The sequence below is a fragment of the Hemibagrus wyckioides genome, linkage group LG09 (assembly GCF_019097595.1).
Source record: "Hemibagrus wyckioides isolate EC202008001 linkage group LG09, SWU_Hwy_1.0, whole genome shotgun sequence".
Lineage (NCBI taxonomy): Eukaryota > Metazoa > Chordata > Actinopteri > Siluriformes > Bagridae > Hemibagrus > Hemibagrus wyckioides.
The window spans coordinates 18,480,657-18,507,410 of NC_080718.1; the positions used below are offsets into that span (position 1 = coordinate 18,480,657).

Here is a 26,754-nt window from a genome sequence, read left to right on the forward strand (position 1 = left end):
TCTATCTATCTATCTATTTACTTTTTAGTCTATCTATCTATCTATCTATCTATCTATCTATCTATCTATCTATCTATCTATCTATCTATCTACTTTTTATCTATCTATCTATCTATCTATCTATCTATCTATCTATCTATCTATCTATCTATCTATCTATTTACTTTTTAGTCTATCTATCTATCTATCTATCTATCTATCTATCTATCTATCTATCTATCTATCTATCTATCTATCTATCTATCTATTTACTTTTTAGTCTATCTATCTATCTATCTATCTATCTATCTATCTATCTATCTATCTATCTATCTATCTATCTATCTATCTATCTATTTACTTTTTAGTCTATCTATCTATCTATCTATCTATCTATCTATCTATCTATCTATCTATCTATCTATCTATCTATCTATCTATCTATCTACTTTTTATCTATCTATCTATCTATCTATCTATTTACTTTTTAGTCTATCTATCTATCTATCTATCTATCTATCTATCTATCTATCTATCTATCTATCTATCTATCTATCTATCTATTTACTTTTTAGTCTATCTATCTATCTATCTATCTATCTATCTATCTATCTATCTATCTATCTATCTATCTACTTTTTATCTATCTATCTATCTATCTATCTATCTATCTATCTATCTATCTATCTATCTATCTATCTATCTATCTATCTACTTTTTATCTATCTATCTATCTATCTATCTATCTATCTATCTATCTATCTATCTATCTATCTATCTATCTATCTATCTATCTACTTTTTTATCTATCTATCTATCTATCTATCTATCTATCTATCTATCTATCTATCTATCTATCTATCTATCTATCTATCTATCTACTTTTTTATCTATCTATCTATCTATCTATCTATCTATCTACTTTTTATCTATCTATCTATCTATCTATCTATCTATCTATCTATCTATCTATCTATCTATCTATCTATCTATCTATCTATCTACTTTTTATCTATCTATCTATCTATCTATCTATCTATCTATCTATCTATCTATCTATCTATCTATCTATCTATCTATCTATCTACTTTTTATCTATCTATCTATCTATCTATCTATCTATCTATCTATCTATCTATCTATCTATCTATCTACTTTTTTATCTATCTATCTATCTATCTATCTATCTATCTATCTATCTATCTATCTATCTATTTACTTTTTAGTCTATCTATCTATCTATCTATCTATCTATCTATCTATCTATCTATCTATCTATCTATCTATCTATCTATCTATCTATCTATCTATCTATCTATCTATCTACTTTTCTATCTATCTATCTATCTATCTATCTATCTATCTATCTATCTATCTATCTATCTATCTATCTATCTATCTACTTTTTTATCTATCTATCTATCTATCTATCTATCTATCTATCTATCTATCTATCTATCTATCTATCTATCTATCTACTTTTTTATCTATCTATCTATCTATCTATCTATCTATCTATCTATCTATCTATCTATCTATCTATCTATCTATCTATCTATCTACTTTTTTATCTATCTATCTATCTATCTATCTATCTATCTATCTATCTATCTATCTATCTATCTATCTATCTATCTATCTATATATAAGAAACACTCCTGGATGCTTTATGGTCTTAACAGGAACTCCACTTTATCACTCTTATTCCCCTATAGGAGCATTCCACTGTGTTATTGATTATTTTCTTCTAATCGCACGGCCCAGTGTGTTTCATACTTAACATTTTAATCGAAAAAGCTAAAACAACCTAAGCTTTAACTGTTTTGTGTAAAATGTCTCGCACCATACTCAGGTTCCTGTCAATAACATACTCATAATTTTAAGATTTTTGCAAAAAAATAAAAAAAAAAAAAAACCTCTGATAAGATCATTTTAGATGAATTTTGTTAACAGATGAAATAAAAGTCAGACCTTTGAACTCTCCATAAGCTGTAAGACTCTTCGCATCTGTTTCGCAGCACAGAGCAGATGCCACCCAGTTCACTGATGAAGCTGCCTTCTTTTACCTCACATCCGGACGCGTGCACTTTTGTCTTGTTCACTTAATGCATTAATGTTAACTGTCATCTGCTCGGGCCATATTTTCTGACAGCGGCCAGTGCCAGACAGATTTATAGGCGCTCTGGCTTTCAATCAGATGCGCGGGAACGTCTTGCATATTATAAATCACAGCACTTAAAAACTCTTGTGGAGCTTACTTGCCAAACATAAAAAGCCAGGACAGCCTCAAATAATTTACAGACCCCTCCCTGGAGACATATAACTCTGTTCTGTAGATCCAAAGATACATAGAGCACAGAGGACCTTAAACACCAGAGCGATGAAGCTGTAACTACTGATGCACCAGAACGCAAATTCTTGACCAACCTGAAAATTCAGACAAAACTGAAACCTTAACTTTACTTTAAGGGATTTTATTCATAATTTTATTCCTTAATATCATTGGCATACAGTGTATTTTGGTATCATTGATTTACTATGAAGCATCATTAAAATCAAGCTGTTTTTTTATAGCATGCAGCAAATTCATTACTGGTGAAATTGTGAAGGTTTATAAAACATAGTGGCGTATTTGTTTTATTTATTTTTTTTATTTTTTTTTATTTTTTTTTTTACAACAAGTAGTGCAGTCTCTGTTTGATCATATTTCTGGCATTTTTACGCTTTCAATAAAATTATATGAATTTTTCGGTAGCTGAAATCCTAGTGCATGTCACATACCTCACAGTCAGCTACCTTGGCAAATATGGAGAAAAATTCATTTAAAAAAAATTCGATTCACTGAAGTCTCACCTTTAATTGAAGTAAAATTTACAGTTACTGTAATTTAAAGTACAGTATATACAAAGAATGTGTGAGTTTTATTCCAATACTCTAATTGGCCAAAAAGTATGTGTACACCATGTATGATCCATAACATGCGTCCAAATACACAAGATGTTTCCACAGGGTCCAACTTTGGCATCTTAATCGGCAACTAAACCCCAGTGTGAGGTGAGCGAGTCCAGCAGAACAGAGCTCAGACTCTGGTGGATATGGATTATTATTATTATTATTGTTATTATTATTATTATTATTATTATTATTATTATTATTATTGTTGTTATTATTATTATTATTATTATTGAGGAGTGACTCAGATTCTCTTTATTCAAATTAAATTAATTAAATTAAATTATTTTTATTCAAATGAAATTTATTCAGAGAAAATAAAAATTTAAACACAGTGAAAAATGACATCTTAGCAAGTGATAATATATTGAGTCTAATCCATCTATTTCTTATTATAAGATCACATTAAACTAAATAAAAAGTTATTAAACCTATTCCTAGGCGTATTTTACTATTTTTTAAGCTTTAGAATTTAGAAAAAAGGTCATTTTGGTTCTTTCTAGACATGAATGGTTATAATTATTACAATAATAGTCCAATAGAACAAGAACATTTAAGGCTTAAAAATAGTAAAAAAATATGCCTAGAAATAGCCTCATATTTGGCTTGTTTTAATAATATAATAAGAAATAAATAATTTTGTTAAAATGCCTTTTTTTGCAGCGTGCACGATGACTCAGTGACACATGTGGTTTTGTTTTTAACAAAAAAAAAGCTATATTTTGGTCTTTTTGTGGGATATATTTACTACAGTTAAAGGTGAGATTTCTATAAAAGTCTGTGTGTGATGAAGCTAATTAACCACAAAGCCACTTTATCATCTTTTATTAAAACCCCTTTAAAAACTTTTTTTTTAACCTCTTTAAGAGTGCCAATACTTCTGGACCCCAGTGTTGTCATAGAACAGTCTTACAGTAGCGCTGTCTTTATCTCATTCTGTTTTAGACTTCCTTTATTTCTTCCTCATTTTAACCTCATCACTCTGTAACTGGTGTGAGACAGCAGCTCTCTCGTCGGCTCGGTTTCTCCCTCATCCACACTTGTTAATAATCTCTTCACTTTATTGTACCTCTTCAGGAAAGTCTGCCTCTTTAGTACGGGAGCGTATGTACTGTAATACAACACTATTGAATATTTATTTTCGCAGCACTATAAATATCTTGCGGCTCTCGGCAGTAAGCACTAAACAGGGCATGATGGCGATAACCCTCAATTAATTCCCTGTTTCCTCTCTCTCCTGGATTTATTATTGTTTGGAGAGGCCAGGTGTAGCCGTGCCGAGTGGACCGTAATTGTGTTCATGCTACTTAGACGAAGACCGCAGTGGTAATAAACCAAATTACACAATAAATCCTTCCCAGATGGCCTGCAAAACATTTCACACTGCGTTGGTGGCAGAGGCTCGGAGTGTGGAGTGTATTCCGCCCACACATTCGCATGCGCACACAAATAAACGGCTTATCATCTGACACCTTGCGAGCTCTCACACGACTTCGTGCTCGAACTTTCTTAAGACATAAAAAGAAGTAATGAAGCTTTTCCTTAATAGTTGACCGTCAATAGCAGTGAGAGGACGTGACAGTGATTTTGTCGACAGAGTTCAGAGATTAAGAGATAAAACCGCACTGAAGAAAGCAACGTCTGGGACGCATCATTTCACCACGCATGGATCAGACACTCTGTTCCTCTGCTTCTTATCTAAGCTTTGTACACTTAATTGAGAAGGCTGTGTTGAGATTTGACCTGGCATGCAGACTTCCTGTATCCCAGCTGTTCACTTTTCTCAGCGAGCACGAACTGTCCTAAACACTGACTCAATACTTTCCTTTGAAGCCTCGTTTCTGTGGGATGAAGTATGAATATATCACACAATTTCTAAAGGAGATGATATTAAGACAGCTTTATTACATTACATCTACAAGAATCCTTACATCTTTCTGTATAACATATCCTACACAGGGTCACGGGAAACATGGGGACTCGGGTACGAGGTGAAGGACACACTGGACACAACACTGGCCAGTTCCTCACAGAGCACTATCACATTCACTCACACGCATTTATGCACTGCGGAAAATTTAGAGATGCCAGTCAGCCTACAACACATGTCTTTGGACTGGTGACGAAACCAGAATACACAGAGGAAACCCCCAAGGCACAGGAGAACAGACACACCGAGAACAGAGTCATGACGCAAACCTCCAACCCTCGAGGGTCAAATGAACCTCACATGCTTGACTGTGATGGTCAGAGCAACTCGCACTATTCAGAAACATTCTTTATTAAGCTTCTGAATGCGTTTCTATAGAAATAGCACTTTTTGTTTTTCTGCTTTTTTGGGGGGTTTTTTCTGTTACCTAATTTTTTATTTAATCCATGTTTAAGGCTGATGATAGAATTAAAAACATTTTTTAGCAGAGTTTTATTCTGTATTTTAGCTACACAAGTAATAAGATACAATACATAATAACACAGTAATAAAAATAATAATAACAAGTTGTAATTTATTTATTTATTTTTTTGTGGTGAAGTATCAAGATAAATGTTAATACAGTTTTATATATACATATATATATATATATATATATATATATATATATATATATATATATATATATATAGAGAGAGAGAGAGAGAGAGAGAGAGAGAGAGAGAGAGAAAGAGAGAGAGCGATAGAGATATAGATATACGCATTTCCATATTTATGTATGCATTTATATTATATATACTATAACTATTTTTGATTTCCTCATCACAAGTCACTGGTGCTCAGAGTGTGTATGCAGGTGTGTTCTCTAACCTTTTCTAACCTCGTGTCCAACATAGTTCGTGATAAGTTGGTGGGCGAAAATCACTTATTTATTTATTTATTTATTTATTTATTGTGACTGTACTAAATCGCTCTGATTACATACTCAGTCTAGGAAACGCTTCAGCATGTTCACACTGAGATTTGAAGGCAAATGATGCAGTTTTGCATATTTTCCATGCTCGTTCAGAGACTGTCAATGGGATCCTTACACTGACCCCTAGTGCTTTTCACACACATTTCTGCATGACCGACGACTCCTACTACAGTATGAGCTTTATAGGGCTGAGCATCTCCACAATAAAATTCTACTCTTCATACTGAACATGGGTTTAAGATTAACACGAAGTGCTAAAATTCTGCCATTATATCTATACTTTACCGGTGACACGATACAGCGTGCACGCTCCTGTGAGAGCGCAATGTTTCTGCAGGCATGTTTCCACAGCTCTATTAATGCCTAAAGAAAATGGACAGCATATGAGTAATTCATTCTTGTAATGTGTGGAGGGAGAGGGCAGTTAATTCAGTGCGCGTCCTCCCCCAGACGTCTGTAGTCGTCTGCTTTCACCCAGAAACCCAAACAGCACCGTGAAAAGACTTCACATTTCGCCTGCATGTGAAACAGAGTTCACTTGGCTACTTCTTATAACGCCAGGTGCAAAAGTTGGCAGGCTCTGCTTTCATAGGCACTTATTCCTCCGGACGCTCTCTGCTTCCAGAGTTTCTATCAATCCCCTGGGCCTTGTTTTTTTGCTATGATGGCAATTTCATTATATGACTATTTCAACATAGCCCTCTGTTGTAAATTTGATTAGACTATGTGAAAATGACCAGTCGCTGTGAAGAGAATTAATAAAATTACCAGTCTTTTGTATGTATCAGCTTAATAACCTGTAGTCAGGTGGTAAAAGTGCTCTTGTTCTCCGAAGAGGTTGTTCTTGAACTCCTTAGGGTAGAAAACCCGTTCCTGTTAACGGCTCTTTAAATCGGAAAGCAGTAGATGCATATTTTAATGCCTTGTTTATATTTTTACAGATCGTATTCAGTAAGCAAGGCGTGCTCCTAACCTTGCGGCATCCACGTTTCCGAAAACGACATCGTCTGCAGAATTTCAATTTCACATCCTCATTATTTGCAGGACAAACATGAAAAGTCCAGAGCGTCATTTCTCTGGATCAGGATGCCAGGGCTGAATAAAGCAACTTTCAGCAGCAGAACTCTCCAGGCCTGTTTTTGTTTATCTATTCTGTTTACTCGGTTACTTTTTTTATTACATTTAGTTGCCTGTTTATCTTGTGGATTCTGCTTTCCACCTAAGAACCTGATGGGTGGTCTGAGTTAATGGTGATCCAGATATATTTAACTTCAGATTTTTTTTTTTTTTTTTCAGAGCCAGTTAAAGAACTGCTGAGGGGCTGCTCGAGTCCTCAGGTCGGTTTGAGTGTAATAGAAGTGTATTCATGCGCGTGGCCTGCGGTTACTCTGGTTAGGAGGTTTTCTGCCAGGCCCAGACTGAAACGCAGCGCTGCTGGAGCCACCCCGAGCCCAGACACACTCCACCGTGAGCGATCGCTCACCGGATATTTGGAGTCAAAATGGTTTGGGTTGTGGAAGCGTGCCTGTCATCTCTCGTCCAGGTGCTCGCACTGACATACATCAGAGGTTTGCGAATGCCTAGATCAATTAGTCTCTGCATTGCCAAGGCAGGATAAATGAGGGGTGTATTTTGCTTGAATATATGTTCTCTATATCGTTTTCCACAGCGAGTGAGGAACTTTACATCCTCTCACATCCTGTGCGGTCTCATGTCTCATCTTACTTTGCAGGAACTGGTTGCTTTATCATAGGTGCATATATATATATATATATATATATATATATATATATATATATATATATATATATATATATATATATATATACACACACACACACTTGTCAACTTCATTCTTATTTACACTGAGTAGTGTGTAGGACTTCACACAAAGACTCTTATTACTTTTATTAATGTAGCTATCCCAGGTCTCAGTGTAGCTTTCTCAGCAGGTTATTGAGCTTTACTGGTGTTGATGAGAGCAGTAAAGGTCAGCATGTGCCAGACGTCGAGCGCAGCAGGTGCCTTCATCATGTCCCGTGCTTTACAGCGCAGTCATTTCTATACCACACTGTCGCTCGCTTTCTGTCTCACGGAGCCGAGAAACGGGAAACACTTGTTTTATTTACCCAACTGGCGAGCTCTCAGGGACGCTCAGTTTCACCAAACATTGATAATGCCACTTTCCAAACAGCATCATTAAACCACAAAGAACAAGCAAAACATTTAATCAGTGCAAACGCTCTCGGAATTCCCGTTCCTCTGATAGCGAGTCTGCTTTGATAATTTCTAACATAATTGTTTATAACAAATGTTTTCCTTCTTCTTTTTTTCCAAAATGTAATATTATCAAACAATGAATCCAGTAGCACCCAAACGAGCATCACACAGTCCTCCATCCACAGCGAATAAAACGCCCTGTTACACAGATCCCATAAGCTTTAACAGTCCAATATAAGCTTATCAAACAAGGTTACCTGTTATATAATCCAGATGCTGACACATGCAAAACATACACTAATTAAGTTTACACTGGAAACGTAATCATGTGTTTGACTTGCCACGGTTGATTTTTGAGCTATTTTTTATTTTTAAGCCAGTGCGCTTGAGTAATCTGTCGAGGAGGTGAGTAATGCAAACGTGAAATGTCCAGCTTTCTAAGGAAATGGTTTAATTGTTGCTCAGAAGGACGATGGGACTGGAGCACTGCCCTGGTCTTCCGCTTACCTTTCCTCCGTGTAATCAAATAATGGATTTCGTTTCAAAACACTGCAGTAGCAGCACTGAGGAAATTATGTTCAGCCGGTTTGTTTATTTGACTTCTGCCATTCTGTTGCACGAGAGCCAGTCGTTTTTCCCCCAACACTGTAATGTGACATGAACCAGCCCTCCGAGGCCAGCGTCACTTGGAAACGTGCGTTAATTAAAATGAATCCCTCTAATTAGGGCCCCAGGGCTAGCGAGCTTCCTCCAGCGCACTACGCTTGCATACTTCTGTACTCGCTAGGAGTCTTGTACACTGATTGCACTGATTTAGCGAACTCTTTAGTCAAGGCTTATTTCAAACACTAATGCATTCGCTTTGCTTCACACATAAAAAGGGGATTCAGAAGGGTTCTAGCCCTCATTTCCTAAAAGGAAAGACTTGTCTTACTGAGGCCAAAGGTTAAGTTGACTACAGTGGTCATTAGTGTTTGTCCTCTCGCTCCTGTCTGCGCTCATGTCTGGCCATGGTTTTCTCCTGCAATATCAAAATGGAGAAAAACACTCTCCCTCTTAGGAATGCCTGTGTAGTGTGATAGCTGAGGCATCCCAGAAATGGTAAAACAGTCCTTCGCCACTCGAGTAAACTGTCAACAGAGCCCGCTTCTGAGCTGCTGGAAATAAACCACAGAGATCTCAGTGTTCAGCGAGCCCGTGAGCCATCCCAAATGAAATAACTCCGCCGACATCATTCAGCCTCACAGCTCAGGAGACTGCTTTCATCGAGTGTAAAATTAGAGCAATTACCAAAATTAATCTGTTATTTCACCCAATCTGTTTGGAGAGCCAGCGACTTCATATGGCATGGAAAAAACTGGCTTTAAAAAGGGCAGCTGAGGAAAAGTATGGACCAGGTCAGTCCTCTTTCCTCTTAATTCGGGGTAAATCCGGTCAGAGCTGCTGTAGATGAAGTTTGGATTTAGATTCAAGCTAATAAAATGGATCATTAGGAAATTAGAGTGGGGGAAGGGACTGATTTTTAAACTGTTGCTTTGAAAGAAAACAAGATATTTGATGACGCACAATGATGTAGAAAATATCCACGTGCTTGATCATGTTCATTGTGGGGTTTCGTCATTTTCACATTTCTCTCAGCTATTAAAGCGTCATAAGGCCCTTAACTGTCCCGTCGTTTACTTCATGAGTAGAGGTAAGTGCAGAGGTAAATAATTTTATAATCCTGTAATAATATAAGTCTTTGTAAATAATAATTACCCAGACGAGCAGTGGCTGATTCCTGAGCCTCGCTGGTGTTTGGGCTCGGTTACATTTGGAGAGTGAAGGATGAGAGGTGTACTTAAAGCCATTTTTGTCTATTAAAAACTATTTCCCTGTTAAATGCTGGGACAGATATGGCAGTCAGTCTGTCAACATTGGAAAGATGCCAGGCCAGAAAGAACTAAATGAAGCTCTCTGAGCTCGGACGTCTTTAAATGCTCGCCCTGTGATTGCATGTGTGAGGCCCATTCTACCTCCAAACTGTACACTGAGATCCACATTTGCAAGCAAACATATTTTATGACCAACAAATGTTTACAATCCTCTAAGAATTGCTTGCATGTATTTCGAGATCCAGCTCCAGCCAAGACGGATTGAAGGTCTACGATTTAATTAATGTAGGGTTTTTAAAAAAAATAAAATAAAATAAAATAAAATACCAATTATAGCCAGTTCCAGGAATAAAATCAACATTATACCACTGGAAATAAATATCATCTGATCGCCCATGAGGAAAAATATTACTTTATTCTGATATCAGAAATTGCAGAATGTGTTTGTTCTCTTCTTGTTTTGCTTTTTGTCAGGAATTGTTTCCTGGTGAGCATTTTAAGCATTAAATATGTTTAAAAGCCATTGTGTCCTATTTCATGCAATAAATCAGGATTCTTCTTACATTTATAACCCACACGACTCACAGCACTGGAGTTCAGAGCCACTGTATGAACTTACTGTATATTTTCATTCAAAGCGGTCAGATGCCTCATTCAAAATTCCAGTGTTGACTAAACTATCGTTCAGACCCATCCCACCTTTCATCTGAAAATATCCACATTGCTTTTCTTTTCCCATTTGCATGCATTTGTATTTTTGTCTCTTAAATCCTCAGCTCATTACCTGTACTAATGAGGTCTTACAAAACCCTGCTGCTTTTAAATGGATTTAAATGACCGGTTTAACATCACCCATTACGGTCGTTTTCTTCCTGTTGCAAGTTTAGGGTTAAAAATATCGGTAAGTTGATACTGTAGTCTTTCCATAAAGTTCCTTATTTCCAAAGAGTTCAGTTGATTTACTGATTTGTGTAGACAGCTATCATTTTCAGCCGAAGGTGACAGTGATGGATGAGGTGTTTCTGCTCTTTTTGGCAATAATATGAAATGGCTGTGCCTAAGCTTCATTCACCCTCTCTCGCTCTCTCTCTCTCTTGCCTTTCCCTCATGCTGGTAAAGATTGTTTCCATATGAACGTAACATCCCTGTGTACTTCTTTTAGCCATAACCCAATAAGGAAGATGAATAAGGCCATTATATTTTATAAAGTGTATGCAGTAGGTCTTGACACACATTAATTACCACAACCCTCGCGTGATGTGAGGGTGAAACGTGTGTAGTGTCTTGTTTCTTTTTGATTGGCACAAGGATATCCATAGAATCTATTCAGAGATTTTACAAGACAGTCCAGAAGAAATTTGACACATTAACAGCAATGTAAAAATATTGTGGCAGGTTTCCATACTGTTTTATATTTATAGTAGTTACTGAATAAGATGTGTGAAGATTCATTTTAGGTTAGTTTCCTTTTGCTGCTATATATAGATATATATTTGTTCTTTTCTATTTTTCTTTTTAATTATTATTATTTTTGCAGTTCCCAGGATGGGCACCTGGAAGGTGGCATTGACTAGCTGGCTGACTAACACTTATTTTCCAACTGTTACCCCTCTTTTCATGTTTATCCTGAAGGCAAGGACAGCTGTGCTGTCATATTTGAGTGCTGAGAAAGCAAAACAAACGCTACGTCTGCCAAAATTGTCTGAAGTTTATGGAGACCCTATGTGACTATGAAAGTGCTGCTCTCAAAAATATGTGGTTTTCTTATCAAGTCCCTCAAGGATTTTAAACAGCAGATGCTGTTACTCATTCATCCGACTTGCATTGACGGGCAGAATGTCGAATGAAAACATCTTAAGCGTGATCTTGTTGTCTGCTGACTGAAGCTTTTTGTTCAGAGCTGATTTTTTTTTTTTTTTTTTCTCTCTCTGGTCGGGTTCCTCACTGCTCGTTCTCTCTGCTCTGCAGCTCCACCAGGCAGCCGAGGTGGCTCTCCTCCGAGGAGCCCGACTCATCTCACCAGAAGATATCATCTTCCTCATGAGGAAAGACAAGGTAAAAAGCACACGCGGACGCACTCGGTGAGCACATTGCTAAAACAAACACGCCCAACTCCTCATGCTAATGTCTGCTCTGACAGTAAATGATAGCTGATTACTCCAGTATGCGGAATGATTGGAATCATTGGAACTTGTACAGTTGGGCCTCCGCCCTTGCATTGTGAAAGTAACTATAGTCTCTCTCTCTCTCTCTCTCTGTTTCATTATTTTTCCTCTTGTGCCCCTTTCTTCTAGAAAAAAATGCGGCGACTCCTTAAGTACATGCAGTTTCGAGATTACAAATCCAAACTGATGAAAACCCTTGATGACGAAGAGCCACTGGACTCAGGTACAGGTAACAGATTCATAAATTATTTTTACTACAGCATCATACAGGCCACTTACAGTTTAACTCCAGGGTATGTTTATGACATTCTGCCTTGGAGAAGATTTTTATATATGAATGTATGTATTTATATATATATATATATATATATATATATATATATATATATTTAAATCATTTCCCCATAGCACCAACTGAAATTCACCATTCAGTAAGCGCTTTAAATGATGAAGGGATGCATAATGATTGGAGTCAGCCAAGGTAATTTTGTATGCCACAGTCAATCAGCAAGAGTCATTACCAGAATGCAGGCGGAAGCTTTGGCATGCCTCCTCTTTGCATAGCGTTCCACCTCTCCCTCTGCTAGTTCTCCATCAATATCATAGTGAAACGAAGAACGAGAGAGGAAAATCATCCGCAAAAGACGCAGCAGTGCCGTTTCATGTCATGATGAGTATCATTAGGATCTTTGCTCCTCATCTGGCCTGTAACTTGAGAGATGGAATAATGTTAAATGCGGCGTTCAGAGCGAGCGCTCCACGCAGTCGATTGAGAAGGAGTCTGCATGTCTGTGCGCGCAAATTCAGACTTTTTTTCCCCCCTTTTTTTCCACGAGAAGTCTGATGGGCTGCTCTGTTTAATGTTTTTGCTCCCCCAGCGTTTGTGTTGTGCTCAAATTGGCTCCGAAAAGGTTGACGTTTCCCCAAATGAACCTCCTCCTGTCAGGAAAACTGGATTTGGAAATACGTTTTTCTTACTTTGTTTTTTAGTGTTTTCCATAAAAGCACGGGGTGAGCGTAGAGCTCTGCTGGCATCCGTAGGCCCTGTTGCCCCGATTCCTCCCTGTGAGGCCTGAGGGAAGCACCACGGCTGTTCCTGCTCTCTCGGCTGCGGTGTGTGTGGTGTGTGTGTGTGGTGGCCGTGTCGGGGACACAGCAGAAGCGTGGCTGAAAGCAACCAGGCTGACTCTGACCACACTGTCTCTATCCTGACCCCTGCAGTAATTCCCCGAGCACTTTAGGCTATGAAAACCACTGTGAGGAGCGTTACACACTGAACCATACCCACAGTCTAACCAGCATGCTCGCAGTGACCCACCGCTGCTACCGCTTGTCCTTTATTCCCCCCTTTTCTCTTCCTGTACATCAAGAGCAAGACACACAACGTCTGAGATGTTCTTCCAGCAGCAGGTTGTGATTAAAGCACTATTAAAATATTACACTTAGTCAGGGTTGCCCATGTAAACTTTAACATACGCTCAGATTTGTTAAAGGAAAAGAATCCACCCTTTTGGTTTCTTTGTCATAAAAGTTTTTCTGGTTTCAGATTCTTTCATTTGACAAGTCGGACTAATTTCACTATGGTTAACAGTTTCCTACACTAACCACCATGCTGTTCGACTCCTATATTAACTCCTATATTTTACCGTATGGTTATTAAATCATTATGTGCCTTTCATATTCTACCATATTCATTTTTCTGTATTTTATTACATTCTATTTTCTCTATTTTTTTTTTTGTTTACATTTACATTTCTAGGCAGACTCCCTTATCCAGAGTGACATGTTTTTCTATTGTTCATTGTTGCACTGTGGGACGAATAAATAAGAAAAAACATTTCACTGCAAGACCTCACACGCGTGTAATATGTATTTGACAAATAATGAACCCTGCATGGGGATTTCATCTCTACCTAAAGAGAACAATGCAGCAGCACTTTAGTCCCTCATGCTCTCTGATTTGCTGCCCTCTGCTCAAACAGATAAGACTCCAGCGCTTCAGTGTTTATTCTAATACCTCCATCAACACCACTGTCATGTTGTAAATTAGTGATATGGGATAAACCTCAAAGTCTTTTCCACAACTCAGCGCAACAGCATTGTATTACCTACATGACCTTCGTCTCCTCTTCACAGAACCTCTCATTAATATCATGTTAACCCTCAGTGGGAAATGTGAGTGAGATTATGATTGTTATCCTGTATGTTTGATATTGTTGATTTTTTCCCATTTAAACTCTACAGATATAACAATAATGCAACATCAGCCAAAAAAAAAATGTACACCACTATCATTAATCCTATCACGTATATTTTAGTAGAAACACAGTTCACATCTTTCAGAGTGGACTTCCATAAAGCCATATTAGAGAATTCAGACTTTAAAAGGGTAAAAACTGGTATAAAAAGAGAGGGAGAGAGAGAGAGAGAGAGAGAGAGAGAGAATTCAGACATGTCTTTATGAGGGGAAAATGGGGAAAATGACTAAGCAAGTCTTCAGAAAATGCTATTGTGCGACTCCAGCAAAATGTATTTTTCATATTTCACAATGGCTTTTTGAACTCTTTCCATTATGTTAGAACCTGTCTTTAACTCTCCATATGTGATTGCATATATTTTATCTGCTATTAGCGTTTTACAGAAATAAAGAAGCGTTCCTTAATTAAGGCACTTGGGTCAGTGGAAGTTTCAGGATTTATCCGAATGCACGTTTCTTTACCTCGCCTTATGAGGAACCAAACCCAAAACCCCACACATCTCTGTCACAGCAGTAATAGATTTATATATGGAATTCAGACGTCTTTAAGAAGGAAACAAAGGGTGAAATGGAGAATTCAGCCATGTCTTTAAGTTGGGAGAAGGCGGGATGCGTTTTAGACTAATGCATCTTAACTCGCAAAGTAAATCATGTAAGCTTGAGTAACTTTCAGTAGTTGGTAAAATAGTCCAGTCCACATTTTTGTGTAGTGCTGAATTTTGTGGCTCATTGTTGGTGGATCAAAGATGGCATGTGTTTTTTTTCTCCTGTTTATTTTGGTAGATTTGAATGCTCTGTTTCATCACTGCAGATTAGCTTTGTTTACCGTTCACCCAAACCAAGATTTTCCAAGCTCTTTTATTCCTGTAAACACACCACTGCATCAAATGGCAAATTTAGAATACATTTAGAAAACATTAAAGCCAAAAAATATAGTTCTAATTACATGCATCAGCGTATTTGTACCATTTGAAAGTGAGTTTACACAAAATGGCATATTTTATTTTAGTTTTTTTTTTTTTTTTTTTTCATTGATTGAATTGCCTGTTTACATAGGAAGTCCACAATTATGGTTCTGTTCGAAGCTCAAGCCATGCCAGCACCAGGAAATTCGAGCCTCATAAAAGTGCTGTTATTAAGGTGTCATGAGTCCTGTCTCCCTGATTAAACATTTTCTGAGGCTATTTATGTCATGTCAAGCAGACATTACTTCACAAAGATGCATTTGATCACAGTGTTTCCTTTCGTTTAATTAACATTTCTTTCTATTCATTTTCCCAGCGCAATGCTGTAGGGATTTAATTAGCAGCGGTTCTCTGCATGTAGTAGAGTGAAAAGCGGTTTGTCTTGGTGGGCTGTATTAAGCCTTTGGGACTTGGAGCTGATTATGCCTGTTGAACTTGAGCCAGGAAGTGAGCAATCTTTGGAATGAAATGTAATAAGGTTTAACATAACTTTAAATTTAATATTTACCATAGTTTTGTTTGCTCAAATCAAAATGGTGTAGAAATGTAGAGTCAGTGTTATTTCTGTACCCTTGTTATACTATGCTATTCTACCTTCTCCTTCTCATTTGCTAATAATTTCCTTGTAACTACACCTCACGGTTTGCTTCAGGACAGATTAAACAGCTAATACGGCTAATTGCTATTAAAGCAGTGACAGAGTGATGTAGAAAGAGTGTAGATATTGGCTCTTCAAGACGGAAAAGCCGGTTTCTCCTGTGTGCATGCATAGTACCAGGCAGTGTTCTAGCACATAGTTAGGAGAGATGACGGTCGAGTGGGCAGCACCTCGGGCCCGTCCCATTACAGCTCAGGTGTAAACAAGGCCAGCTGGCCTGCAGATGTGGGCACCAGAGAGTCAGTAAATGTGTGTGTGTGTGTGTGTGTGTGTGTGTACATCCAGACAAATTCTCCAGCAGCAGTGCCAACAAGAGGCAGAAGATGATGCTGGACTTCCTGGGCTCCATCGACCAGACAGGGGAATTCCTGACACTGCTAGAGGATGAGGAGGTGGATGAAGTCAAGCAGGAGAGGATGGAGGTGAGTGGGATAAAGAGTGCTGAGCTGACCGGCCCTGATGTATGCAGAACTGAGAGAGAAGGTGAAACAGAGAGAGAGAGAGAGAGAGAGAGAGAGAGAATGGAAGAGAGAGAGACTTCTTATTTGTCAGAGAGAGAGAGTGCGAGAATAAAAGATAGAGAGAGAGTTGTGTCGGTTACCTGTACAATTTGACACATTGTTTCTCATTTGAGAATCAGATCTCATTGCAGCAAGAAAGAGAGGGAGAGAGTGTGTGTGTGTGTGTGTGTGTGTGATAGAGCAAGAGAGAGAGAGAGAGACTTCTTGTGGTCAGAGAGAGAGCGAGCGAGTTGTGTAGGGTACCTGTATGATTAGACACAGGGTTTCTCATTTGGGAATCGGATCTCACTTCTACAAGGTGTTTATACATGTTAAATGTGCCCTCTGACCACAGGAACACTTGATAGTCTGTCTGCACCGAAAGAGTTGCTAAAGTGTTCAGGTTGCACCAAAGACATGCAGCCAGACCTCAAAGGCCTGTCATAAGGTCCTTCTGTTTCTTTTTGTCCATGTCCACTCGTAGACTGAACATTTTAGCAGACTTTTCCACTGCAACGCTATATCCATCTACTTTCCATTGCACAGAGCCCGACATGCAAATGAACAGAACTCAGGAAGGAGGTGAGAAAGTTTAGCTGTGGCCTGTCCAGTGTCATTAGAAAGACAGTGTCAGTGTTTTTCAGACCACATAACCTGCAAGAACAAATGTTAACAAGGCAAAATGCTGGACACGGAGACTCGGATGCCAAGCCCTCAACCTTCTGCAATCCCCAGCTCTCACTTGGCTCAGCACTATTCTAGAGGAAAAGTAAGGGAGCGTTCTATAACATCCGTTTGTCCTCACGCTGCCAATTGAAATAAAGGGCCATGACTGAAAGATGTAATTAACTGACTGAAGCAGGAACCGTGGACGTGTTCAGAAAAAGGGGGGAAGGTATCGTCATGAGACTTTATATACCCTCTTTCAATTAAAACCAAGCCCGAGTCATTCTGGCCGTGGCCCAGAAAGCCTGTGGTTTTCCCCCAAAACTTTGTTCCTGCCGAGTGTTTTAATGGGTGTGTTTTAGCTATCAGGACAATCTTTTGGGGTATAAGCAGCCGTATCCTTCTGGGCCTCCCACTTTGCACTGCTCATGAAGGCCCACTGAGCAGTTTTATGGCTTACCCACAGTGCAGTGAACTGCTTTATCTTGCTGTACCCTTTGCTCTTTAGGCACTGTCAGCTCTGGCCAAAAACAAAATGCATTTTCTTAAAAAAGACATACAATTGGAAATTAATTTCACTGTGTCTAGTAATATGAAGTTTCTAAGAATTTTTTTTGGTTGGCTTTTGGGCATTTTCTCCACTCCTCACCAAGATTTCTTCAGTATAGTCCCTATTTACAGTAAATGGCCCCATTTCAAAGCATTCTGCTATACCCTCCATTGACTCTCCAGAGGTTTCTGGGTGATGTAAATATATTGCAACACTTGTGTAAATACCCTGGACGCTATTTTATGGCATTTCCAAACCCACAGCTTATGGTCCAACCTTTTGGTGAGTGCCCAGTCCTCTGAACTGGCAGCCATGACTGCCATGCATCAGGTCAGACAGGGTTATAATTTAGCCGTTCGCTTATAGTCTTGATCAGACTTGCGATGGCCTCTCTCTCTCTTTTTTCCCCTCTTTTTGTCAATGTTATGTGGATAGGATTTCTTCAGGCAGGCCATCAGTCTTCTCATGGACCCTCTAAGATCTCTTGACAATCTGTTATTTTCTTGGCTACGTTCAGATGGGAATGCTTAAAAATCTCTTTGTCATGTTGTGTGGGATCTACATTGTTTTGGCATTAATGCTATGATGACAGCAGTCTTCAGAGAATGCTATTCTGGGACTCCAGGGAAATGTATTTTTCATATTTCACAATGGGTTTTGAACTTTCCCCATTATATTAGATCCTGGTGTGAATGCAAACGTTTTATTTCCGTTTTACAGAAAATAAAGAATTATTCTTCAGGATTTATCAGAATGCATGTTTCTTTGCAAAAATCATCTCTCCTTATGAGGAAGCGAAGAAGTAAAAATAAAAAAAGAGCACCTTTATCACGGCAAAGTGAACTTGTAATGTATTTTGGTAGTTGACTCCTTCCTTCTCCTGCTGACTAGGATAATTGTGGTGCTTCAGGATATTTTTCTGTGGTCTTCTCCAAGCTCTAAGTAGCATCAGGTGTCTTACTTGAATTCCCTTCAGTCTAAGAGTGTTTTGGTAAGAGCCATTAAAAGCAGCCCACCGGCAGCATCCAGAGCCTCTCAACGCTGACGCAGTGCCTGAGTAATTCTTAAGTATCCATATAGGCGTTTGATAGTGATTGTGCAGAATGAAAATAAAAGTCTGTTCTACTTCTCCAACACTCCAGGTTGTCCCAGACATACAAATGAGGATCTGATGTTTCGGTCCCTTAGCATGTTATCCAAAATGTATGTTGAGTTATGGCCTATGGAAGTCTCCATTACTCCTATCTCCAGTACAAATTGGCGATTCTCTTTATCCTGACCACACTGGCATAGCATGAAAGCACACAGGAGCCAAATCAAATATTTGTCAATGTCGAATCACACAGCTCGGCTTCAGTTGTGGGTATATTCTGGCTATTACCAGGTGAGTTTTGAAGTTTTGATTTAATCAGCGGCTAAACATAGTATTCAAATGCAAAATCCCCCTGCCACGCTTTTCCGTCAATGAGCCACAGTCATAACATTTCTCCTGTCTCTGGCTGACTGCTCGACAAGAGTTATTTAAGTTCAGCGGCTCCGGCGTCTATTGCTCTCGGCTCAATTTGGAGCCGAACTCAGACGCCGAGGCTGCTGCGAATTCCCCTTCTGCACTGCAAACGAGACCTCTGCTCGCCTGTTAGCGACACTAATAGAAATCACAGTTCCAGCACTTGCCGTCATTAATATGTATTTTCGAAGATGGAATTTCTAACGACTGCCAGCTAACTAAATAAAAAGGCTCCGGTTGGTTTGGGTGGGCTGAAAGTGATCTCTGCAGCCTTGTTTTGGGCGCCGAGCCTCGAGCTGGAGCTGGATGTCAGACTGTCCACTGACTGGAGGAGGAGATGCTGTGCAATGCCTCTGTCTCCTCTCTCTCTCTGACCAGTCTGCACAGGCTCGTGAACTGTGGAAAAGTTGAACCTGTAGGACTCAGGTTTAAAGGGAGAGCCATAAACTATAAGCCCTTTTTAACAATGTGCGCGCTGCAAAACCCTGAAAAGTCACTGCGGCTGTTAGGTTTGCTCCCTTTTTTTTTTTTTTTTTTTTAAACAGCTCACTTTCTGCTAGCTCAAACAGACTGCCCTGTGCATGTATGAAATGGGTCCAGGATAAGGAAACATCTAATTATAGGTTCTGACCTGCAATTTAACAGGTTGAGCTGTAAATCCAAAGCGAGGCCTGTTTGGTTGCTATTAAGCGGGTTTGTTACAGCACAGTGCTCTCTTAAAGTCTGTAAAGACACTAGGTCTCTTGTCGTGATATTCCACTGTGCCATGCGGTTCACACTAATACTGACTGACTCTCAGATGGTGCAGTTTGTATTTGGAGTTTGATACGACACTTAAATCACTGCCTAAATACAAGATCTCAAGCTTCCTTGGAAAAAAAACCCACAGCATGCCATCTGATTGCTCCAGATGCCTGGCAGGGTGATGGAAGAGATTATTACAGGATGAACAGATTAGCACTTACAGGACTAATACTTACACCCTGAATGAATCTATTGTCCCGTTGACCACATTGTACATCTTTGTGTCAGGCAGTTAAGCCTTGATGACGTACGTGACGATTGTACCTGCTTATACCATGATATTATTTGTTGATAACTCTTCCCTGCTGTAGTATTACAGGTCTTAACAATACAACAAGGGCAGTGTGTGTGTGTCTTATGTGTCAGTGTAGACAGCATGCTTTTGTTGCCTCGTCATATAAAGTGGTCTTCCATTCAGTGCAATCTTGAATACACCTACTGAATGATTGATGATGATAAGATGAGCCGATCTTTTTACGCACTCTTTAATCTAGACTAACCCACGCCCCTCGGTGCGAGTTTCTCCGCGACTCTGACTGGGAGTGGAGATTCCCTTCGTCTGAGTTCTCGGCAGGCCATGCACGTGCACGCTCTTTGATGCCTCCAGGTGCACAGTAGAGTGTTTGGTTTTACAACATGACATTATGTAATTAGCCGCAAGTCACTCTCACATTTACCAGAGGTGTGGGAAATGCTCTGGGAAACGTCGGGGAATCTGGGAGATAACGGAATTCCTTTTCTGAAGGATAAATAATCCGTGATTTTTTTTGTGTTGTATCTGCAGAGACTTGAAAAGCAGACGAGGAATATGGACTCGGCGCAGTATGCTGATTTTTGCGAGAGCCGACAGCTCAGCTTTTGTAAGTATTCCTCAAGTCTCAAATGCAAATTATTCCCTGCATTAACTATCAGGAGCTTAACAAGGCATCTGTTGCGAAATGCACAAAATTTAACATACGTGCCATAATGAGAATGATGTGGGACAAACTATTACACACACATTTTCTCACCGATTTGCACACCTGGCAGTTCCCACCCATCAGCTAACTCCCTCCATCTTACAACAGCTTCCAACCAGGCATAGTATAGACACGTATCTTTCCTCCAAGGAACATGACGCCAGCTAAGAACATCTTTCCAACTGCTGCTCATGCATCAACATCAGAGAACAGCATAACACACTCGGAGGGAAACTCTATCTGCTCTCTTTTTCATGCTGTAAATGAGCTCACGCACACCCATAATTGGCTAGTGTCAATTACAGGGTGGATGATTTTCTGTTGCGCCACTTGGCTGCCCCGTAATTTTTAATTTCGAAGTGTTTAAGTCTGTAATGGTGTACTGGGTTCCTGCCATGTTTCTTCTGAATATTGAACACTGTAGACAGGAGAAAGTGGAACCCTTCTGTGGAGATTTTGCTTCTTCTATGCAGTAAAGCAGAATGGGCTAGAAAGAAATTAGCCCCAGCCTTGTTTCACCATACATTTTTAATCAGCATTGGTTGTGGTGTTGCACTTTCTTACATAAAATTCCAGTCTAATCAATGTTAGTTTTGATGTTAAACACTACTGATGTCCTTTAATCTTTAAAATCTATTAATCTTCATACCAGCTGTTCATAAAACATGTCCCTAAGCTCCACAGAATTGCTGAAACGTGTTAATTCTAAAGAATTTGGTTGCAGTCCGTATAGAGTTGTGTGTCTGGAGAGCTCCGAGGTTTAAGAGCATGACTGTGGGATGTGAACACACCACCACTGGTTTGTGAAGGCCACATTCCAGCACTAATAACATGTTGACTGGCTTTGGGCTTCACCAGTAACCAAGCTCTCTGCACTGGCACTAGCGTGTGTAACCCCGTACTTCTCGCCTCGAGACCAGTGTGAAAGAACCAACACGAGCACAGGGAGTCATAAACCCAACAGAATAGCTCTATGCACATCCTCATCAAATGCTGAGTAGACATATCTTTAGATTTTCTTTTCCACTCTTACGGTTCAGTGCATAGTGAATGATATTTATAAATTCATTTTACTGCAGCAGAGACAGACATTTAGTGTTTTAGTCTTCAAAGAGGTTCCTTCGTTCGTTTAATCTAAAATAGTTATTTCCTTATGGCAGAAGCCCCAGATTTACATTTTAAACTTGTTAGATATAAAAAATATACTTTATTCTGTTTTCCCTATATTTGTAAACCACAACAACATAAATTTTGCACTTAAAATAGAACAATTCCATTTCTAAAGATTTGTAGACCTGAATGCTTCTTGTAATGCTTTATTGTAATATATTTCATGTATAATGTGGTTATTTTTGTCTGTGACCTGTTGCTGTGATTTAGCTAAGAAGCTCTCGAAATTTCGTGAGTGGCTGGACTGCAGCAGTTTGGACCTGAAGCCAAACGGTGTCTCCATGGAGATCCTGTCATATCTGGCCTATGAAACCGTTGCCCAGGTAAACTTCTGACCCTTCTTCTGTAGAGAACTTTCCGAAAGAGACTACTGAGTTTAAACTCAGAAAGTGTCTGGACGTGGCTTTTAACATACGCGTGAAACAGTCCTGGGCTACATAATACATTTGTTTGTCGGTCGCTATCATCATGTTGCCCTTGCTGTACTGATATAGCAGAGGCCTCAGAGGTTTCAGATAAGCCTCATGCAAAGCGTTTTGATAAATCATGGTATTGGTGTGATCTACAGATTCTAAAAAACTAAAAATAACAAGCGATCTGATATCTAATAATAAAATGCAATGCATTATTCAAATAATAATCATTTTATAATGAATCCATAATTTTGTGGAAATAGAAATTAAATGTATAGTGGCACTTATTCAAATTCAGATTCATGTGTTCACACTGCATCATTGATTCAAAACTGCTTATTGATTAAAATGGTGGCAATTAATAGTCTCTCAGTGTGAAACTATAAAACTTCACAATCACGTACAAAAGAACTAAATTTAGACAAATAAAATGTTTTCAAGAACATTTGCTCATTACTCATAGTGATTTGTTTTGTCATTTCCCAGATTGTTGATCTTGCCCTGTTGGTTAAACAAGACATGACCCCCAAAACAGGTGACCCGTTTAGCCATGCCATATCAGCCACTTTCCTGCAGTACCACAGCTCCAGTGCTGAGGTGAGCCACACACCAGTCTCTCATTCTAGACCCTCATTGTTTTCTGGCTAATGTGTGTGAACAAGAGGTCAGCTCCATTCACCCAGAGGATGAGGGAAACTTCGAGAGCTGCTTTCTGTAATGATGATACTAGTTATTGTGTGCATGTGTGTCTGTGAATGTTTACATTAGGTCAGATTTAGACCATTTGTACACCTTTTGAATTCAATCAAAGCTCGGAATCTAAAGTATAAAAGATTCGCAGATTGTTGTTCTGTCTGAAAAGGAAATCCAGTTTCTCATAAATTGTATTTGAATAGCACTTTAACAAATGGGTGTAGACCTAGATGCTAATTCTGCCCTAGCTGAATAAAGAACTATTACTAGTCCTATAACTAGGGTTTGACCTTCAGCCAACTGTTGCTGCCAAGTTTGTGCAAGGTGGTTTTGTACTGTGGGATCTTGTCCGTGGAGGGGCTTTTCTGTCACTGCAACCGCAAAACCTCATCTCTCTCTTTCTCAAATTCAGACTCAGCCAAGGCCACTTTAGGTCTGGAAACACAAGTTGTATTCTACCATGGATTCCATTATTGTTGTTGTTTTTTTTACCTCCTAAACCTTGAGGGTCCTGTGTGGAGGAATGTGAGAGTGAAGCTGCATTGCACAATAGCTGTGGTCGTCTCAGCAGAGGAGAAACTGACCGGCGTGATCCCTGCATTCGGATATTTGGATACAAACAGCACAGAATTACTACTTCATGCATGAATGTCTTAAACTTAAAGCTTTCTAAATTTATTCATAAGCTTGGGTTTAAGACAGGATAATAATAATAGGGTTATTGAATGGAGTGTCAAATGGTATAAGCACAGTATACTTGTAAATGTATAATTCGTTTGGCTTGATGTTCAGCGGATTTCGTTTGCTGTTTTAGCCACAGCACTGTTGATTTTTCGAATCTGATTGGTTAAAAGTTATACAAGAAAGGACTTGTATGGTGGAAGCCGCAGCTTAGACTAATAAACAGACTTTTGTCGTTATAACTGTTGATACGGTGACGTTTTACTGTATCTATGGAAGGAGTCTCCAGTTTCAGCGTTTTGGAGCAGTCAGAGCTATAGCTTTTCTTTTTCCTCTCTGCGTTTTCATTGTAACATTGAGAAGCTGCCTTTTTGTGCCTCAACAGAAAGGGAAAAAAGGAGTCTGCTGAGGAAATGGCTGATTATAGCTGCTTGAACATATGTGAGGAACTTGTGTTCTTGTCGTTATGCAGTCGCTCCAGGATTTTGTGATTGCAGAAAATTCACGTAAAACCAAACAAACTACAAAATATTCAGAGTTTTTCAAAATGACTGCAGATTTTCTGCAGATTTGGGCTGAGACGTGTCGTGTGATGACGTCACGAAGCAGCTCTCTTTACTTCACGTACATTGAACATCTAAACATTGAGTTATCTGTAGAGAATTCTGTGCTCATCATTTCCGATTCAAGAGGTTTTCCATAACGCTAATTTTGTAAAAAGCAAAATGAAGCATTTTTGAACGCAACACTGACACAAAAAACTCCTGGAGGGACTGATTATGGGACTATTAGACAGTTAATGCAATCACCCCGGCTTATCGATGAACGTATCCAGTATACCATTACGAGATGTTCTGCTGGTTTATCTGTAGGCCTCATCTGCCAAAAGAGAGATGGATTCTCCAGAGAACACACCTCCTTCCACCCCAAGCTCAGGTCATCAGGCCAAACTGCACAGCATGAACCAGGGCAATGGCACACACTCTCAGGACTCCAGCAGCAAGAGCAAGCAGCGCAAGAGGAAGAAGGTAAGGGTCATGAGATCATTTCACACTTTGTTTCTCACCTTTTTTTTTCCAGTTTCTCTGTTTTTCATTCATAGTAAAGTAAATTCTTTCATTATCAATATTTGTCATACGCTATCATTTTGTGTAGTCTACACATGAAAAGGCCAATAAAAATGACTTGATGGGAAAAAGAAGGACATGCTTATTCTGTTCTTCTCTTTTTCAGCATGTGAGCAAAAAGCATTAATATCGATGATTTGTACATGGTTGTGTATAGACATGTTGTGCATACACAATTTCATTATTCATATTATTCTGGGTTTATTGAGAAATATGGAACTTTGCAAGAAAATTGAATTAAACTAGCCACCCACTTGAAAGACTATTGATCAAGGAAGAAAAATCTGGAGCTTATTTTCTGCAGCAGGACTGGGCTGTGTTTATTCTGCTGCACTGTAGCAGCCAGCTAGCTATCACTGATCACTGTGATCTGTGAGAAACAGTGTTGGAAATATTTCACCAGGTTAAATTGTGCATTTTAGATGATTTGACTTGTGAAAGTGTAGTGATTTTTTATTTTTTTTTTGGTGAGGAAATGGAAGGAGTCTCCAGTGTCAGTGCTTCATAACAGTCAGAGGTAAAGCCATTGCTTAATGTTAGGTAAATATTGCTGACACAGGAAACTCAATAGGATGGAGGTTTTTGTGTTTTCTAAGTAACATGACAAGCTTTTTGTCCTGAGACAAAAACAGACTCTGTTAAGGGAAACTCCTTTTTAACACATGCTTTAAAATAAGTGATAACAAGAAGTAACTAACATGTTTTGCAGATGTTCCACAATTACATATAACTAGAAACAGAAAATGTCGTTAGTGATTGTGTAAAATGTCTACTGTTGGAGAATTGCAGTGAATAAAACCGAATGAAACGAAGAGGAATTAAAGACAATGGGGTATGGTGGTTTTGGAAAAATGACACCTCGTCATGATTTATTTCTTCTGAAATTGCATATTGACATTTAAGATTTTAAAAAAAGTTAGAGATTTATGACCAGTTAAAAGACTGGTTAGTTTCATGAATTAAGTCACTTTGAAAGTGTGTGCTGAAAAGTGTTAAGTTCAACAAAGTTTTTAAAACATTTATTTTACAGCTTGAACATTTCTGGACGTTAATGTATAAGAGTGGAATAAGGTTTGCACACGTTTAATCATTTCATAAATGTGGGTCTGGTATAATGAGTACCCCTGAATATTTAGTACATTTAGAAATATACCATAATTGTGTTAGTTGAAATAAGCAGGTGAGGTACTGTACCTCCGTCCAAGCATGTAGACATGATAAAATATTAACCGTAGTGTCCATTTCTCCAAGTTTATATACGGACATTTGTTATGTGCTTGATTTCTGGTAAGTGAATATATAAAGGAACTACTGTTTCCATTTAGTCCATAACTAGCAGTGCTGCTGTACTCATAGCCCTCATGCATTCACACATATTTTGCATTTGTGTATTTATACATATACAGGAACTCAGAAATAAAAAATAATGATGAACTCAAGCTGTCCTGGGATGGGATAGGAAAGATATAGTGTATGGTAAAATAAGGAGGAAAGTTCAGCGGTCATCTCGATGCAGTCATCAACATCCCAATGTCTGCATGTAAAGTGGAAACACTGGCAGGGAAATGTGCGTTACACTTTCTCATATGTCCTGCCATGTCCGTTTTACCACAACTGATTTATTGCAAGGATGAAAATAGGAAAGCTGTTTTTCCTTTTCCTTTCTCTTTTTTAAAAGATATATTGAGTTCCTTTCTGCCTGAAGTCA

At 38.7% G+C, this 26,754-nt stretch overlaps 1 protein-coding gene across 5 annotated transcripts in view; it reads left to right on the plus strand.

Annotated features, from left to right (window-relative positions):
- The window catches only part of supt3h (SPT3 homolog, SAGA and STAGA complex component), a 92,475-nt gene that overhangs the window by 52,678 nt on the left and 13,043 nt on the right, over positions 1-26,754 (plus strand). For 4 of the 5 annotated variants that reach the window (XM_058399002.1, XM_058399001.1, XM_058398999.1 and 1 more), the window contains 7 exons: positions 11,900-11,986; positions 12,226-12,325; positions 16,262-16,398; positions 20,788-20,863; positions 22,343-22,455; positions 23,032-23,142; positions 24,792-24,947. In XM_058399002.1, the coding sequence (XP_058254985.1) occupies positions 11,900-11,986; positions 12,226-12,325; positions 16,262-16,398; positions 20,788-20,863; positions 22,343-22,455; positions 23,032-23,142; positions 24,792-24,947 (780 nt within the window). The remainder of the gene's footprint in view (positions 1-11,899; positions 11,987-12,225; positions 12,326-16,261; positions 16,399-20,787; positions 20,864-22,342; positions 22,456-23,031; positions 23,143-24,791; positions 24,948-26,754) is intronic. The other variant, XM_058399000.1, reaches the window with a different exon arrangement.